Genomic DNA, 19,242 nt, shown 5'->3' on the forward strand with positions numbered 1-19,242 from the left:
CACACACACACACACACACACACACGCACACACTCACACACACACACACACACACACACACGCACACACTCATGCTAGTGTCATGTAGTCACACCGATGACTGGTGTGAGGTGGTCAATATATTTTAGTTGAAATGATGAGTCATAAACGATAATAAACATTAATAATATTAGTATTGATATTAATATATTTGTTAAATTATTTATATTTCATACATTTGCAGGGGTGTTTAAAATAAAAATCTGAAATATTAAATACAATATTTATTTCATATTTGATAAAAAAACTTTTATGGCCCACGGAGTATGATACAGTAATATAGTTTTATATTTTATAGATCATGCTTTTATGGCTCACATAATGTGATATTGTGAGAATATGGAGGAAAAAAACTGCTCAGCTTTATTCAGAGACCCAAAATTAGCAAAAAACATGCAATTTGGTGCAAATGCTGATGTTTAAAAAAAAGTAAGATGAAATTCTGATCGTAATGTAAATCAATGAGATCTTTATAACAGTACAGCGGATACTGACATAAAATATAAATATCAGTCATTCAATATGATTTTTCTAAAAAATTATGTATGAATAATAAAGTGAACCTAAGTTGCTCCAGTCCAGTAAGTGTTCATCTTAAAATATTACTAACAATATCAAAGTTATTCAAAAGCCTTGTACACACCGGGACGATTATCGCGCGTGCTTATCGCCAGCGTTTTTCGACACGTCTTTGTGTTCATACCCAAGCGATTTTCGCTGGCGATGAGCCGAGTGAACGTGCAAATTCACTCCCTGACATTAGATGGCGCTTAATGAAAAACAGAAATACCCCGGTACACATCGAATCCTATTTGATCTGCAATTCCTCTCTATAACAACTCCCTCTTATCGAGATTTTTGTAGTCGCTGTCGCGTTTGTCATAAAGCCCTTTGTGTTCAGACACCAATGAGACCAGCAGCTCTACATTCATCTTGCCTCGATGCATCTTCTTCGTCTACTTACTTCCTCTTCGTCGTTAGGTATCAATGTGTGCTCGGCAAGACCGTTTTGTGCTTGAGCGCCACCAAGTCGTGTTTTACTGTAACTTCAGCAGCTCCAGGCACGTGAACAAAAGCGCCAATCTCATTGGTCGGCCAGTTTTTAACGCGGCGCGTCAAATGGTAAAACCAAAAAAAACGAGCACGAGGCGTTTTAAAAAAAATTACGTTTACGCCTGGCGTTTTGCGCATCGGTGTGCACACTCAAGCCCCGTTCACACCGCCAGCGACTTTTTCGCTGCTTGTCGCTTGTGGCTGGCAATTGAGGTCGCTAGTGGGCGTTCCCACTACTGGTTGCCTAGTTACCCCGTAACACTCCACTACAGCAGAGGAAGCACCTGCTCTCCACTGACTTCACTCCCATTGGTTGTCGCTCGCGAAATTCGCTGCTTATTTGCATAAAGTTGAAGAATTCTGAACTTTTGTCGCTTGACTCGCATCGCTTGACACGCCCACATTTCGTCGCTAACGGTCACTGTCGCTCGTGTCGCCGGAAGTCGCCAGCTCTCCATTGAAAATGAATGGGATTATGTCGCTCTGTCGCTGTGTGTCGCTGGCGGTGTGAACGGGGCTTCACATTGGCGATCTTTGTTTAGTCACGAGGCGTTAAACGTCGGCGATAATCGCGCGCGATAATCGTCCCGGTGTGCACAAGCCTTTAAGTTTACTTTATAATAATCAGTAAATATTTCACAGCAAAAAGACACGTGAAGCACGAGCTGAAGGTGGACGTTTGGACAGTTATATTAAAATAGCTTTAACTTGATAAAAAAAAGTCTAAACTATTAATCAGATGACAGAAGGCATGGAGTAGACTGTGTGTGACCAGTTTTTCCAATTTCAACAAAGTTTTGATCATATTTATCATTTAGAGGCCTATCAAATATGATACCGTAGGATTTAAATTAAACTCAAGATTCAGTGTCATGATGAACCTCACAAACAAAGTGTCACAACTCAAAAACCTGGCTTAGACTCTCTGAATGACCTGCACGCGCTCTCTCACTCACCTGTGTTGTGTTTTGCAGCGAGGTGAAGGCCATGGAGCTCTTCCGTAAACTGAGAGAGAAACCCAGAGGTAAGACACACGTTCTCCTCTTCCTCAGGACGAGCCGATCCATCACGTGATCTGGAAATCTCTTTGTGTCTCCAGAGCAGCGCAGTATGGGCGACTGTCAAGAAGTGATCAAACTTGTGGTTCAGGCCGTGCAGTTCTACGAGAGGAAGTTACGGGACTTTTACACACACCTGAGGTCGGCTTCTGTGTGGTTTCTCATCAGATTTCATTAAAAACTTCTCTGCAGGCACAACATCCGGGTGTTATATATATACGCTCTGTTTTAAACCTCGCTGTCTACATACACACTAAAAAATGCTGGGTTGTTTCAACCCAACTTTGGGTCAAATTTGGACTAACCCAACTTTTGGGTTAAAAATGTAATGTCAAAATTTAACCCAACGGTTGGGTTAGTCCATATTTGACCCAAAGTTGGGTTGAAACAACCCAGCATTTTTTAGAGTGTAGGAAGCTTCCTTCTTTTTTTTCAACTTTGTTTTTTATTAATTTTTTTACAAAACCCCCATGAACACTACAGCATATCAAATTATATAACATTACAGAGTATACTTTCCCACCCCTACATTTATCCAAAAAAAAAAATCATTTAAAATAATAATACATTATAAAATAAAGTAATACATACAAATACAAAAATGGAATAGAAATAAAGATAATCTAAAGTAGAATGTTGGGTTTCCGAATAGGTTTTAATTCTCGAATATATATATAACTTCTAATTTGAAGGTATTTAAAAAAGTGTTTTTGTGGAATATTATATTTTGTAACCAACTGCTGGAAGGTCATCAGTGTATCTCCTTTATATACGTTTTTTACCATACATAATCCTTTTATCTGCCTGTTTTTAAACCCCATATCATTTCTTCCAGGTAATAATAATAAGGTGCTGAGAACTGTGAAATATTACTGGTATATTGTGACAACACTTATAAGCAGGCAGCTGAGGTTTGAAACCGATTTTTTTTTTTTTATATATATATATAACTTTTTATTTTGTATTGAAATTTGCACTGAATTGCACTGTATTCATTTGCATTGAAAATAAACGAATTAGTATGGAATTTGTACCTTTAACTTGATCATTTCAACATGTTTTTGTGTTTTCTTTGTATTTCCTTTGCTCTATCCTATATACTGTCAAAGAATGACCAGTTCAGTGATCATAATAATAATTTTAAATGTCTAAAATGGAGTTCAATTCTAATGTGCATGTGTGTGTGTGTGTGTGTGCAGTAAGACGATGGTGTGCCGTCAGAGAGTTCTGGAGCTGCTGCCGCGTGTGGAGGGGATGGTGAGTGCGATGGCCCGCAGCGAGAAACAGCTGCAGCACCTGCAGGAGAAGAGACAGAAGGAGCTGTGGAACCTGCTCAAAGTGGCCTGTGTATGCATACTATTCATACTCCTTCTACAGTATGCATGCGCGCACATGCACGATGCCGTGTGCTTGACTTGAGCGTGTGTGTGTTTTAGAGTAAGGTTCGTAGTCCAGTGAGCGGCAGTCCAGACGGAGGACGAACCCCGCCGGCCCCTGCACACCCGCTGATGTCCCACAGACCGTCCGACGTACCGCAGGCGTGAGTCCAGCTTCAGTGCATGAGACACTTTGCATTCATTTGCATGTTTCCATCATGAGTGTTGCTCTCTCGTGTGTGTGTGTTCAGAGACGAGTCTCTGCTTGTGATTGAGGAGAGCAAGATGTTTGAGAGCCGCCTGCAGAGTTTAGTGCAAGACACCATTGAGGAAACAGAGACCAGCATGCAGGTAATTCGTTTGAGAAATATAGCTATTTGACTCGTATTTGTAGAGTTGTTACTGAATTTCAAATTCAGCAAAAATGAAATTTGCTAAAAAATGTGCTCACCCTCAGGCCATCCAAGATTAGGATGAGTTTGTTTCTTCATCAGGTTTGGAGAAATGTAGCATTGCATCAGTGTCTCAGCAATGGATGCTCTGCAGTGAATGGGTGCCGTCAGATTGAGAGTCCAAACAGCTGATAAAAACATCACAATAATCCACACCACTCCAGTCCATCAGTTAACATCTGGAGAAGACAAAAGCTGAAACAAATCCATCATTAAGACATTTTTAACTTCAAACCGTTGCTTCTGACTAAAACATAAGTCCATAATCCATAATAACGCTTCCTCCAGTGAAAAAGTCCATCTCCTGTTGTCCTCTCACAACAGAATCCACCTACATATTTGTTTTAAGCTATTTAGAACTGTTTTGGCTTGTAAACGGTGCTTGATCTGTGCAGATTTCTCTCCTGATTCAGATGAGATGACTTTTTCACTGGAGAAAGCGTTATTGTGGATTATGGACTTATGTTTTAGTCAGTAAGTTAAAAATGTCTTAATAATAATGGATTTGTTTCTTACAAACAAGCAGCTTTTGTCTTCTCCAGATGTTAACTGATGGACTGGAGTGTTACTTGTGGATTATTGTGATGTTTTTATCAGCTGTTTGGACTCTCATTCTGACGGCACCCATTCACTGCAGAGCATCCATTGCTGAACAAGTGATAGAATGCTACATTTCCCCAAATCTGATGAAGAAACAAACTCATCTGCATCTTGGATGACCTGAAGGTGTGAGGACATTCTCAACAAATGTTCATTTTATGAGTGAACTGTTCCTTTAAGAATGTTTCCTGAATCCAGCCACAGGAAACATGTCCATAAAACGCACAGATCAGAGATTATATTCATCACTGACATTTATCTCTTTCTCTTTCAGATACTGAGAGAGTGGAAGTGGTTGAACGGGGGGCAGGATTTGGCTTGATCCTGAGGATACACAGGTTACCAGTGAGTGTTTGTCAAAAAGCGAACAAACATGAAGCTGTTCTGCCAGCAGCTGGCGGAAACACCATACTGCAGGCAGTGTGTGCTGACAATTCATTCCTGTGAAATCACACTCCATTCCTGTGAAATCACACTCCAGTCATTTACTCAATGCATTTCTTACTTTTAAGAGGTTATAAACCCTTAAATATAGTTTTTTAATCATTTATGTTAATGTTAAGAATTCTTGCATCAGAATACTTGACCGTTTTCCAGCCTTTCTGATGTTTTCTATGCAAATTCACATTTTGTGCACATGTAATAGTGTAGTATATATGTTGTTGGCTCCATGACAAATAGCTTGTGCTGTACCTCATTTGTAAGTCGCTTTGGATAAAAGCATCTGCTTATTGAATAAATGAAAATATAAATCCATCCTAATTCCTTATTACCTCACTGTGACTAGACAGACCAAGTGTCTGATCACTCAGTAGGTGTCAGTGTATAAATGTGGACATTTGTTGTTGTTTTCATCCTTTATGATGCTATGAAGATTTCATGACAAAAAGGAAACCTGTCTAGATCACACACATGAGCATGTGAACTTATGTAAAGTAGTTTCATTAAGGGAAATTATTTTTATATGCTGAGAAAAAATAGCATTTTTTTCTTTGGTACACAGAAAAGTTTTTTTTTTACACACAAATATTTTAAATAAAAATTAATCAAATGTATCCAAGTATTTTGTGTGTTCATGTTTTCTAGTGCAATTTCATTAAATGTCAAATAAATTAGCTTTTTAGTGCTTAAACTTCTTAAATATATCTAAAGTTATGAAAATTATTTTTATATGCTGAGAAAAAAACTTTTTTGACATACAGCAGTGCATAACTTTTAGTATCACTGAGATAGCGTTTTTATGAATATTTTGAATTCGTTTTTATTTTATATTTTGTTTGCATGTTAATTTTACTTTGTATATATTTGGTATATTTTCTATTCTTTTTTTCAGTTTTAGTCTCTTTAGCGCGTGTTATTTCATGGTTTAGTTTTAGTTAACTATAATAGCACTGGTGTACAGGGTTTTTTCTACACACACAAAAAAATAAATAAAACGTTTTATACAAGTATTTTGTCTGTACATGTTGTCTAGTGCAATTTCATTAAATGTAAACATTTTTAGTACTTAAACTTCTGAAATATATCTAAAGTTATGAAAATAAGCCGAGACATTTTTTTTAGTAATTTTTGGTGTTTTTGTCATTTTGTTTAATATGTATATTTTTAAGAAATTTTTCCCCCTTCCAGTTTTTGTTATTTAATGTTTAACCTTTTTTTTAAAAAGGTTTTAGTTAACTATAAAGCACTGGTGTACATGATTTTTTTATACACAAAAAACTAAAATAAAAAAGATGAGGTATTTTGCTTACGTTTTTTTTTTTCTAGTGTAATTTCATTTAATGTTGAACATTTGAATTTTTTAATACATGAACAGTGTTCGCTTTCTAAAAAGCAAATGAAACGAGGTTTTATTCAGTCAACATTCCTCTTTATTGCGTTCCACAACATCAGTTTCTTCTTCTAGTCCTCTGCTTTCAACATAAATCACTTTTTAATGGGGATAAAAACAAAAAACTCATGGACCGTCCTCTAAAAACTCCAGCCCACAAACACAGACAACAAACCTGTGATAAAATATTGCGCATTTGGCAATGAATGTGGGCAAAAGTGAGGGGCTTGACATTTAGAGATGCCTTTCTGATTTATCATTAAACCCATGAACTAAAAGCACAACGTACACATCAGATCCTGCGTGACTGCTCAGAAACCAGAAACTCAATATTTATCTAGTTAAAAAAATAAAAATAAAAGAAATGATATGGTGCCACGTGTGTAACATTAAAAGCGCTATGATATGTTGACCAAGAGGAAGCTGTTGTCAAATAGTGAGCTGGTGATGGAGGATTGGTGTGGACTGCTGATCCTGTTTCTTATTGGTTCTACAGGGGTTTTAAGGCCAGATTAGTTTAGGAGGAATTACGGGGGGAAAGGGTGACGTGTTTCTGCAGGGGCTGAAGTCGTGCCGTCAGCTACCTTGTGTTTCTTTACTTCCCATCAGTGCGTCTCTGTGTCGTTACACCTCCAGCTCGAAGCCCATGCCCACCTTATGTCCTCCGGCGTTGAAGTTCTTACCGTCGATCAGAGCGGACAGAGTGAGTTTCACACCTGCGGAAGATACAGCATTTATTATGCTTCACTAGTACTTCTTATGTTGGCTTGACACGACATACTGAAATCCTTCTTCTTCTTCTGTATCTCCTCCTAGAGTGTTCGAGCTACAGCCACCAGACTCGACTCAGACCTTCAGACTGTTCGGCTTTCATGAACTAGACGATCAAAACCATGAAAAATCCCACAAGCTTTCATTGAGCGGGTCAAAACCTTTGTATCACATACAGAGTAAGAATAACACAGAGGATTTGAGCTGTCTATCACTAACAAAGGTTTCCAGATACCCTAGCATAACATGCTATACATGCTAAAATATACTAGCAACATGCTAAAACAGGTGAGGAGCACGTTAAAACATGCTAGCAATGTGTTAAATATTGCTAGCAACACGCTAAACATACTAGGAACATGCTAAAACAGGTTATCGACATGTTAAAACATGCTAGCAACGTGTTAAATATTGCTAGCAACACGCTAAAACATTCTAGGAATATGTTAAAACATACTAACAACATGCTATCAATGTGTAAAATGTTACTAAAATGCTAAAACAGGTTAACAACATGTTCAACGTGTTAGCAAACGTGTTAAATATTGCTAGCAAAATGCTAAAACATACTAAGCAACAAGCTAACATGCTATCAACATGTTAAATATTGTTAACATGTTAAAACATGCTAAAACAGGTTAGTGGCATGTTAAAACATGCTAGCAACTTGTTAAATATTGCTAGCAACATGCTAAAACATACTAGCAACATAATAACATGCTATCGTGTTATGTTTTGATAACAATATGCTAAAACAAGTTAGCAACATGCTAAAACAGGTTATCGACGTTAAAACATGCTAGCAACGTGTAAAATATTGCTAAATACATGTTAAAACAGGTTAGCAACATGCTAAAACATACTAGCCACATGGTAAAACGTGCTACAATGTGTTCAATATTGCTAGCAAATTCCTAACACATACTAAGCAACATGCTTTCAACATGTCCAATTGCTAATAACATGCAAAAACATGCTAGCAACATGATAAAGCAGGTTAGCAACATGCTAAACAGGTAAACAACATGTGAAAAAATGTTAAAACATGTTAAATCATGCTAGCAACATGTTAAAACATACTAGCAACATGCTAGCAATGTGTTAAATATTGTTAACAACATGTTAAAACATACTAAGCAACATGATAAAGCAGGTTAGCAACATGCTAAAACAGGTAAAACATGTTGAAAAATGTTAGAAACATGCTAAAACATGTTAACAACATGTTAGCAACATGCTCAATCATGCTTGCAACATGTTAACATGTTAGCAATGTGCTAACATATGCAAACAATGTGCTAGATCATTCTAGCAACATGCTAAATCATGTTAACAACTTGTTTTTTATCAATGTGTTAGAACATGTTAATAAAATTTTACTGGCTTTTGAGTAAAATCTTCAAACTTCAAGCTTTTCAAGCCAAAAAACTTTACTCCTCTCGTTAAAGAATGAATGTCTGATTATTAATGACATGAAGGTGTTTGTTCACCTGGCCGGAGGCTCTGTGTGTATCCTACTCCAACCAGACTAGCGTTGTTGACTTTGGCCTGAACAGAGACACAGGGTTATCATCTACAGTCAGTGACACTGGTCAGCTGTTATAGGATTATGGTTTGTGCTCACAGAGATGGAGGAGTCTTTATCTAGCTGGTATTTAGCAGCGATGCCAAAGCGTGTGTTGTTACTGCCTGCGGTCCAGGCCAGATTGACCGCCGTCTCCAACTGACCGTTCACCTTCTGATAGATGGAGCCGCCGAACTCTGTGCCATCATTACTGCAGCAAACAACACCATTAACTTCAGAACACTACACTAGCAGTCAAAAGCTTCTGAACAGTTAGATTTTTAATGTTTTTTAAAGAAGTCTCTTCTGCTCACCAAGCCTGCATTTATTTGATCCAAAGTACAGCAAAAGCAGTAATATTGTGAAATATTTTTACTAGTTAAAATAATTGTTTTCTGTTTGAATATATTTTAAAATGTAATTTATTCCTGTGATGCAAAGCTGAATTTTCAGCATCATTACTCCAGTCTTCAGTGTCACATGATCTTCAGAAATCATTCTAATATGCTGATTTGCTGCTCGAGAAACATTTCTGATTATTATCAATGTTGAAAACAGTTGAGTACATTTTCAGGATTCTTTGATGAATAGAAAGATCCGAAGATCAACATTTATCTGAAAAAAAAAAAAGCATTTGTAACATTATACACTATACCATTCAAAAGCTTGGATCGAGTGTTTCCTCACACATTGGTGTGTAGCTGGAAGTCTCCTGTCTTGTAGCCCAAAGCGAAGTTGTTCTGGGCCAGTTTGGACTTGGCCGTGTCGAAGGCCATCTGATACCCAGCCAGCCAGCCCTCATAACCCAGAACGGCTGCGGCGTGAATCGTCGGTCCGGCCAGGTCGAAATCTATATCACAGCCCACATTCATGTAATCACGCTTATAGCCCGTCTTCAGCTTACCGCTCTTCTTCCTGAAGAAGATAGCAGAGAGAGGATGAAAGTGCAGTTACTGAATAGGTTTAACTGACAATAGAAAATGACAGAATTTTTTTATTGATTTTCATATATATATATATATATACACACACACACACACACTTTAAAGGTGCCATAGAATGCATTGATACAATATTTTAAATTGTTCTCTGATATCTACATAGAAGGTATGTGGCTTAGGTAAGGGCAAAAAAGAGAAACGGTTTTACATGTCCATTTACAACCCTAGGATTTGTCCCTAGAATCGTTATTTGTTTTCCGTGCCTTTCTGAATACAGACACCAACCCATCCCTGCACAGCCTGGAACATAACATTTATTTCCATGATCTGCCATTTTCGCTGTTGTCCTCACTTGTTTCTTCACAATACTTGCAGAACTTCTGATGATTTGGCTGTGCAAGTCTAGAACATGGGCGGGTATATGCAAATGTTGGGGGCGTAACTATTAGTGATCCCGACTGTAACGTCACAGTCGGTGTTATGTTCTGATTCGCCTATTTTTCAGTGGTCTTTTGCATGCACGAGATTTACATAAGGAGGAAACAATGGTGTTTGAGGCTCACGGTATGTCATTTCCATGTACAGAACCGTTATTATTCAACTATGCCAAGGTAAACACAGTTTTCCATTCTATGGCACCTTTAAGACTTTTATTTTATATTATTAAAATCTTTAATTTTATTAAGATAATTATTGTGTTTTAATTTTATTAATATATCTTTTTATTGTATATTTTTCATTAACTAAAAATAATATAATTCATATTCTTTATTCTATTTTAATATTCAATACTGTCACGTTACGCTGTTGAGGAAGCACGAGTAAACGAGAACTGTCTTTAATAAAGGAAACTCAGGAGATAATCCACAATAGGTGCTTGAGCCAACACACATAGAGAACGAGCAGACCTGACAAACACAAACTGAACAGACTAGGACTTAAGTACACAGGGAAATGAGGATAATTAACTAAACACAGCTGGAAACAAATGATGAACTAATCAGGGAACCTAATGGAAACAGGAAGGACCAAATAAGGAAACACAAATTGATCAAAAGTGATGATAAAGACATTTATAATGTTACAAAATATTTCTATTTCAGGTAAATGCTGCTCTTCTGAACTTTCTAATCAAAGAAACCTGAAAAAATTCTACTCAGCGGTTTTCAACATAATAATAATAATAAATGTTTTTGAGCAGCAAATAAGAATATTAGAATGATTTCTGAAGGATCATGTGACTGCAGTAATGATGCTAAAAATTCAGCTTTGAAATCACAGGAATAAATTACATTTTAAAATATATTCAAATAGAAAACAGTTATTTTGACTAGATAACATATTTCAGAATTTGACTGTACTTTGAATCAAATAAATGCAGGCTAGGTGAGCAGAAAAGACTTCTTTAAAAAACATAAAAAATCTTGCCGTTCAAAAACTTTGGACTGGTAGTGTACATACTGTTAATCACATCTCATTAGCACTATGAGCCAGCATTATTATCGTTAACTAAAACCATAAAAAAAATTGATACTTGAAATGTTAACTGAAATGAAAATATTTTTAATGTGAATGTTGCTCGAGTGTTTCCTCACACATTGGTGTGTAGCTGGAAGTCTCCTGTCTTGTAGCCCAAAGCGAAGTTGTTCTGGGCCAGTTTGGACTTGGCCGTGTCGAAGGCCATCTGATACCCAGCCAGCCAGCCCTCATAACCCAGAACAGCTGCGGCGTGAATCGTCGGTCCGGCTGCTTGAGCCAACACACATAGAGAACGAGCAGACCTGACAAACACAAACTGAACAGACTAGGACTTAAGTACACAGGGAAATGAGGATAATTAACTAAACACAGCTGGAAACAAATGATGAACTAATCAGGGAACCTAATGGAAACAGGAAGGACCAAATAAGGAAACACAGGACCAGAAACGGGCAAAACACGACACAGAACAGTCCAGAATCCTGACAAATACAGCAAAACATGGTGACAAGTCACATTTCAAAATACATCATCCAAATCAACAAAATATAACTTTTATTAAAGAAAAAGTTACTTATTTTTTATTAAGACATTTATTTTATTATTTTTTTATTTTATTAAGATTTGTATTGTTTTATTTTTATTAATGTATTTTATTCTTTTAAATAATAATTTTAATTAAATAATAATATCATCCATGTTCATTATCTTAATTTAATATTCAATACAGAAAAACATGGCGACAATTCACAATTGTCACATTTCAAAATACATAATCCAAGATTAACAAAATATTACTTTATTAAAGAAAAAGTAACTTTTTTATTAAGACATGTATTTTATTATTTTTCAATTTTATTAAGATTTGTATTGTTTTATTTTTATTAAAATATTTTATTTTTAAATATAATTTTTTAAATAAAGAATAATATCATCCATGTTCATGATCTTAATTTAATATTCAATACAGCAAAACATGACGACAATTCACAATTGTCACATTTCAAAATGCAAAATCCAAAAAAGTTACTTTTTTATTAAAGTGACTTTTTAATAATAAAACTTAATCTTTTGTCCAATTAAAGTGTTCACATACCCAGTGTTGGGCACAAATGAAGTGTCCAGTCCCAGCTTTAGACCTTTGGCCAGCTACACAGAAACAAGACAAAACAGTGCATTATTTAATAGGGGTGGGAATCGCAGGGTACCTCACGATATGATACGAATCACGATACATGGCTCACGGTAATATCACGATACAGCGATTCTGCGATAATCGATATATTGCTAGACAATTCTATAATGATGCATCACGATATCTGTCTAACTATGAAAACAAAATGTCTGTGAAAAGGTTAAGTGCAAGTTTTCTCTCTTTATTCAAGTCCAAACTGTTAGAAAACAGCACAAATGTTCTGTAAATCAAATTTAACATGCTAAGGAAATTAATCGTTTTATTCTTGGACTTACTAAAAGCTTACACTTTTCTTTGTGTGTAAACCAACACATTTGCCATAGGTGCAGATTTATGTTTCTGCCGGTCGGTGCCCACTGCCTACTGCATAACGCGCACTTGCAATATCTGAGAGAGAGGGAGAGAATCCAGTTTTGTTGACATAAAACTGGACGCGCCGGCGCCGCTCTCTCTCACGCATTTAGTGAGGTAGATCCACCTGCGATCCGAGCGGAGAGGCTAGGCTACTCACGGACTCAATATGCGCTCTGCAATGATAACGTGATCGATGCCTACAGTCCACGCTGAGTTCTCATCTCCATAAACATATATATAGCAGTAGAGCTAATACAGTGGCTGGAAATCTGTTTATCCTTCGGTTCCTCGTGCTTCCCCATCTTCATAGAGAACGCAGTTCATGGTTGCTCAGAGCGCTTTGGAAAGAAGGTGGAAATGGCGCGGCCGCGATTTCCATGCATTTGTTAGATGCTGGGAGCAGGGAAATCTATATAGAGCGCCTTATTGTAATAATTAAAATATCGATATTTGGCGCCAGATATCGAGTGGAAATGGCGGGCCGCGATTTCCACGCATTTTTTAGATGCTGGGAGCAGGGAAATGTATATAGAGCGCCTTATTGTAGTAATATATTGTAGTATTGTATTGTAGTAAAATATCGATATTTGGCCCCAGATATCGATTCTTGTATCGCATGGAGAAGGACAACGATATATCGACATATCGATATATTGTCCCACCCCTATTATTTAACCATTTAAACACTTTAGGCATAATGTTAGGATTGGTGACCTGGACTCACCTGATCTTCCAGAGTCACTTCAGTGGTCAGAACATTATCTGTGTTCCACTTCTGGTTCAAAGTCAAGCCCAGATCCTTCACTTTGTACTTGGTCTCCAGGTTTCCAGCCGCCTTTCCGGTGTCTGTGTTACTGGAGCCGCCGGAGGAGAACTCCTGAGAAACGAGAGAAAAACACAGTGAAAGGATGCAGGGAAAGAGAAGAAGAACAATAGAGAGAGAGGAAGAGGACGGTTTCACAGATTAACAGGAAATGAAGAAGAAGGATGAGGAGGGTTGGGCTGCATGAGCTGCTCATAAAGTCATGTCAATTCATACTGGCGCCTAGTTAGTAACGAGTTAGTTAGTAACTATCTCAGTATTTTATTTGGTTGCACCATCTGTTATCAAATCCGAGGCTTAAAACTACATAATTCAATTCATTCAGATTCAATTAAACTTCATAATATAAATATATTATTAAGACTTTTATTTTATTATTTTTTTTAATTTATATTTTTATTTTGTATTAAATCATTACTGTTTCTAAATGTAATATTCAATGCATCAAAACATGGTGACAATTTCAAAATGCATAATCCAAGATCAGCAAAATATTACTTTTATTAAAGAAAAAGTTTTTATGAAGAATTCAATTTTATTATTTTGTTTAAAGATTTTATTTTTATTTTTATTTTTTGTGTAAATATATTTTATTATTTTAATTTTTTATTTCATATTAATTTAAATTAATTAAAAAATAATAATTCCTGCAAGACTTTGATAGTTTTGGCAACAAGCTCTCCATAGATTAAAGCTTAACATAACATATATCTTTATTGAGGCACATTTGTAAACAGGAAATAGCGTTAAAAATTGTACATTTCACTTTTAACTTAATTATATAAATACAGAACACAAATTTAATTTAATTAAATTTTTTTATTTAATATTTCTGCATATAATCCAGAATGGGTAAAAAAACAAAAAACATAATTGAAACCAGAACATAAACTGTATACCAGATAGCTATATTGAGGCCACTGTTTATTTGGGTTTAAACTGAATTATGGGAACATCATTCTCACGCAGCAACGACAGACATGAAACCTCAATGTTGGTGCAAAAACAGATTTAGCCAGGGAGGTTGAGCTGCCAAAAGACTAAACAAATTCACATCCTCATGTAAAACATCCCAGTCTTACCATCTGACATCGACGTCCAATAAAGAAAGCAAGAAAGACAGAAAGAGACAGGTTAGAAAAGAGATACACAATGCAAACATTCAGATTCATGTGGAATTCCAAACTGGGGTACTATCATTAACTAAAACCAAAACCTTAAAAAAAATTATATACTTGAAATTAATAAAAGTTATCTGAAATAAAAATTTCTCATTTTGCACTTAGTTTAACTAAGTATTAAAATAAATCAAAATTTAAATAAATCAAAATAAAAATGAATAAAAATGACAAAACCATGCAACAAAATTACTAAAACTTTACAATTAAAATGGAAATTATAAAAATTAATACATTAAAAAAAAATCTAAGTATTAATAAAAACTACAATTGTATATTAATAATACTAACATAACACTGTCTGGAACAGGACCGTTCTGACCCAGATACAGACGAGAGCAGCGGTGGAGAACATGAATCAGCCACAAACACACACACACACACACACACAGAGACAGACACAGACAGACACACACACACACACACACACACACACACACACACTCAGATTGGGTAATGGTTTTTCTACTGTATAGACCGTATATTCTATTGTCCTACACCAACCCTACCCCTAAACCTACCCCTCACAGGAAACTTTCTGCATTTTTAGATTTTCAAAAAACTTCATTCTGTATGATTTATAAGCTTTTGTACCCGTGGGGACCACAATTTAGGTCCCCACCGTGACACGAGTCCCCATGAGTCTGTGTGTATTCAGGTTTAAGTACCCACCAGAATATATAAACCAGTACACACACACACACACACAGACAGACACACACACACACACAGCTTAATGAATCTACATACTGAACATCTGGAAGATGATGTTCACAATTAAACATGAATTATATTTTAAAAAAAAGAGCAAGAGTGATGAGGAAAACAGCTCTTACATACAAGTACACAGTGCAGATATCAGATGGTAATGCCATGATACTTTGACATTACCATGGTACTGGCTGATTAGTACCATGGTACTTGTTGGCACTCAGTGAAGAAACAGAGAGCAAAAGAGCAACTCACAACTCCACTCTGAGACTTGGTCTTCAGGTCCAACTTAACAGCTCCAAAGCCTGAGAAAACAGAGAAAAATATTGTCATAAATGTTGAATTAACACGATAACATTCATTTTGTTTTGAATCATTTTAAAATCAGACACTGCGATCAAGAGCAATGTACAAAAGCGCTTTAGTGTTTTCTATATGAAACTGCCACATTGATAGATGCAAATACGTGGCATGGTCAGTATCATGAATTATAATATTAGTCAAATATATATGGATTTATATTGGATAAGCACAGCTAACATTAGTTCCTTTCCAAAAAACAAGGAAAGGTTTTTGTTTGTCTTTTCTGTCTTGACTTAAAATATATATAATAATACATATAAAATATAATTAATATGTTTATGTAATGATAATAATAATGATATATTTCATGATATAATATCTAATATATATATATAATATACAGCTGTGTGGAGCCGTTATTTTAATATTAATTTAACACTATTATAGTTTTATAGCTTATTATATATTTTATATATTATATATATTTTATATTCTTTTGTTTTAATTTTAGTTATTCATTTTTAATTTGATAAAGTGTGTTTTGTCATTTTTATTAGTTTTTTAATATGTCTATATAGTTTTTATTAATTTTTCATTTTTAATTTTAGTTACTTTAGTAAGTCAATTAAATTGAGAAATGTTGCCTTGGCAACTAGCTGAAATAAAATTAGTAATATTAATAAATAAAATAATTTTTGTTTTATTTAAGTTAAAGTTGTTTTATTTTTATTTTATTATTTTAGATGACTATAATAACCCTACAGATGCATCACACCAGGATGGGACCTGTCATATAATGACTAATTTTGAACAATGCATTAACTTTAAGCAGCACATACAGTCAGATCTATAAGCTCAAATGCATATACAGTGGGTACGGAAAGTATTCAGACCCCCTTAAATAATTCTACAAACTGCAGTATCAAGACTGTCTTAATCACTCCCAGATTATCTGAATGTGTGTGAATGTCCATGCTTCCAGCGAGGGTTATGACTCCCATGAGGCTCTGGGAAGGAAAACTAAGGCCTTTTTCTTCTAGAACTCTTTCCTGTCATTTAACCTTTGACCTGAACCCATAATCCATCTATCAGAAGGTCAGTATTGATTCTCTTGTGTCAGTATCACGTTACAGAAATCCATATACAGAAATCTGACTGAAATGACACTGAACAGTTCATGTTTGTGACACATTTAACAGTTATGTGTCTCTGTAAAGTCACTCACCATATCCTTTGCTGAAGATATCTTTGGCAGATTTGCCGAGGTCAGCGTACGCAGGGGGGGCGGCCATGTTTGCTGGACAAAAAAGAGACAAGGAGACACTTTAGAGACGCAGAGTCGCTTGAAGCTCATCGGTCGTGTGACATTGTGCACGTAAAGTTGCGCAACATGTTTACAACAGTCTACAAATACCAGCGGCGCACGCCTCCTGACAGACCAGTGTCCTACAGACGGCTGGAAGAACAGCTGACAGCTAAAGGCAGCAAGCTACAGGAGCTGTGCAGCGTTTGCTCTGATCATCTGCAGCGCTGCAGCCAGAAGCATGATAACAGCTCATTATTACACACACTCACACTGCAGCGTAACAACTATCAGCTACAGCAGAGTCTGTTGCTATCACACACACACACACACACAGGGCTCTTTAAAGGAAAGTTCTGGGTTCAGTACTAGTTCTACAGTATATTGTTCATTACCACAGACAATCAGATTTATAGTGATGCATAAGGACTGAAGTGCATGGTGCTCGTGTACCAGAGGGTTTAAAGCCAAACTGCACAGCTTGTGTTATGTTCATTTTTTTGTGTTTTATTTGAGCTGAAAAATTACATAATTATCCTGAAATTAAAGGATTGAATGTTTCGTTATGCATTACAGATGTAATTCTTGTGAGGATGTGGTTCTGGGGTCCATATGTAACGTGAAAATTACCATGTTTAATCTGCCTATCTATCTATCTATCTATTGATCGGTCTGTCTATCTATCTATCTATCTATCTATCTATCGGTCAAACTGTCTGTCTATTGATCTGTCTGTCTATCTTATCTATCTATCTGTCTGTCTGTCTGTCTGTCTGTGTGTGTGAGGTTGTTGTTGGTCAGTCTTCTCTCTGTCCGTCACTCACCGCATGTCTTTGGCTTGCAGTGGTGGCAGCTCTCACTGCTTCCTTTCTGCTTCTGTCCTTTCTCAGACATGATCTGGGGTCAGAGATCACAATCAAACACACACCATCAACCACAGCACACTGTCTACCTGCATAACACAATGACAGAGCCTGCGGCGTCGATGAGCATCACCAGTTGTGTGAGATCAGTCAGAGGCGGTCACTATGGCAACCTCTGCCCCTGATCCCAGGTGATGGGATACTGATGCAGCGTCTTTACGAGCGCGTCCCCCTCCCTCCGATCCCCAGACACATGCTCTAAAAATAGATTCAACTGACACCGCGGCTCCTGTGACGTGAGGCGTTACGAAATAGGAAATGTTTTCCTCGACAGTCGACACTGAACACTTTGACACCGGCATGCATCCACATGTAGCTTCATTCTTAAGAAATGAATTGTACATTTACCACATCTGTTTAAAATGATGCATGCATGAGATGATGACTCTATCGGTCTTCTAAAAAAGCTACGTTTTATTCTAGATCGCCATATTGAGATCATGTGATCTCCACAGCTTTAAAAGCCTATATAAAATCAACCTGCTATTTATCACCATTTACTGAAGCACAGCTCTCACAGTCTCAGTCTGGTGCCAGACGCTCATCAATCATGAACAAATCACTGCACTTTAGTGAACGTCCTCAGACACGAGGGCCATTAGTGAGTGCAGCTCATGGGAAAAACACACAATCTCAATGACAATCTCAAAACATCTGTGGTAAGAGCTTACTGCCTTTATAATGCAAACTTATCCTAACTATATAGTGTATTTTAAGTTATCTATCTGTCATCTATGTATCTATCTATCTATTTTATGATATACAAATGATTTTTATTAATTATCATAGAACCAATGAGCAGAACTGATTATTATTTATTGTTTTATATCTGGTTTTTGCACAATAATAACTAACAACAATAAAAAACAACAGTATGATTATTTATGCTATGAATAATATAATAAAAATAACAATAAATTATATGCACTGCTCACTTGAGAATGAATGGCTGTAAAAAAAATGATGCAAGCAATATATTAAATAAGTTAATTTTTTGTGAACTTTGTTGTTTTTTTGTTTTTTTTTACTGAATGTAATAGAGTTGATGGGTGTTTTGCTCTAGAGACCCACCAGATGGTGCCATTTATTAGTAGAATCTGATGAAGCAGAAAAGTGCAAAAATATTATCACCTTTCCTATAATTCTGTAATAAACCACTCAATCACACATGCATGCATAATACACTGTTATACACCACTGCATGTGACATGCAATGGCATTAAGACTCTTTATGAATGTGAAAGATATGTAAAAAATTGCTGATATGTACAAAAGATATGTAAAAAAA

The 19,242-nt window shown here is 36.2% G+C and overlaps 2 protein-coding genes across 3 annotated transcripts in view; one reads left to right on the top strand and one right to left on the bottom strand.

The window, feature by feature from the left end:
• LOC107754415 (inhibitor of nuclear factor kappa-B kinase subunit beta-like) overlaps positions 1-5,597 on the top strand; it is a 31,518-nt gene extending 25,921 nt beyond the window's left edge. Inside the window, exons 18-23 of the mRNA XM_016570851.1 lie at positions 2,067-2,116; positions 2,192-2,291; positions 3,350-3,497; positions 3,587-3,690; positions 3,778-3,877; positions 4,853-5,597. Coding sequence (XP_016426337.1) covers positions 2,067-2,116; positions 2,192-2,291; positions 3,350-3,497; positions 3,587-3,690; positions 3,778-3,877; positions 4,853-4,900 — 550 coding nt within the window. The 3' untranslated portion in view covers positions 4,901-5,597. The remainder of the gene's footprint in view (positions 1-2,066; positions 2,117-2,191; positions 2,292-3,349; positions 3,498-3,586; positions 3,691-3,777; positions 3,878-4,852) is intronic.
• Positions 5,598-6,431: 834 nt separating this feature from the next.
• On the bottom strand, positions 6,432-17,951 carry vdac3 (voltage-dependent anion channel 3). Of its 2 annotated transcripts, XM_016570817.1 has the most exons (10): positions 17,856-17,951; positions 16,954-17,025; positions 15,681-15,730; positions 14,619-14,621; positions 13,438-13,590; positions 12,261-12,313; positions 9,432-9,659; positions 8,805-8,955; positions 8,671-8,728; positions 6,432-7,125 (listed from the first exon to the last, which is right to left on the bottom strand). In XM_016570817.1, the coding sequence occupies exons 1-10, from the start codon at positions 17,923-17,925 to the stop codon at positions 7,034-7,036; spliced, it is 930 nt and encodes a 309-aa protein (XP_016426303.1). In that variant the 5' UTR covers positions 17,926-17,951; the 3' UTR covers positions 6,432-7,033. The 2 variants fall into 2 exon arrangements, with proteins under 2 accessions (XP_016426303.1, XP_016426305.1); XM_016570819.1 differs by lacking the exon at positions 14,619-14,621.
• Positions 17,952-19,242: the final 1,291 nt, after the last annotated feature.

The sequence above is a fragment of the Sinocyclocheilus rhinocerous genome, unplaced genomic scaffold, assembly GCF_001515625.1.
Source record: "Sinocyclocheilus rhinocerous isolate Xijiao unplaced genomic scaffold, SAMN03320098_v1.1 scaffold1223, whole genome shotgun sequence".
NCBI classification, from domain to species: Eukaryota; Metazoa; Chordata; class Actinopteri; order Cypriniformes; family Cyprinidae; genus Sinocyclocheilus; species Sinocyclocheilus rhinocerous.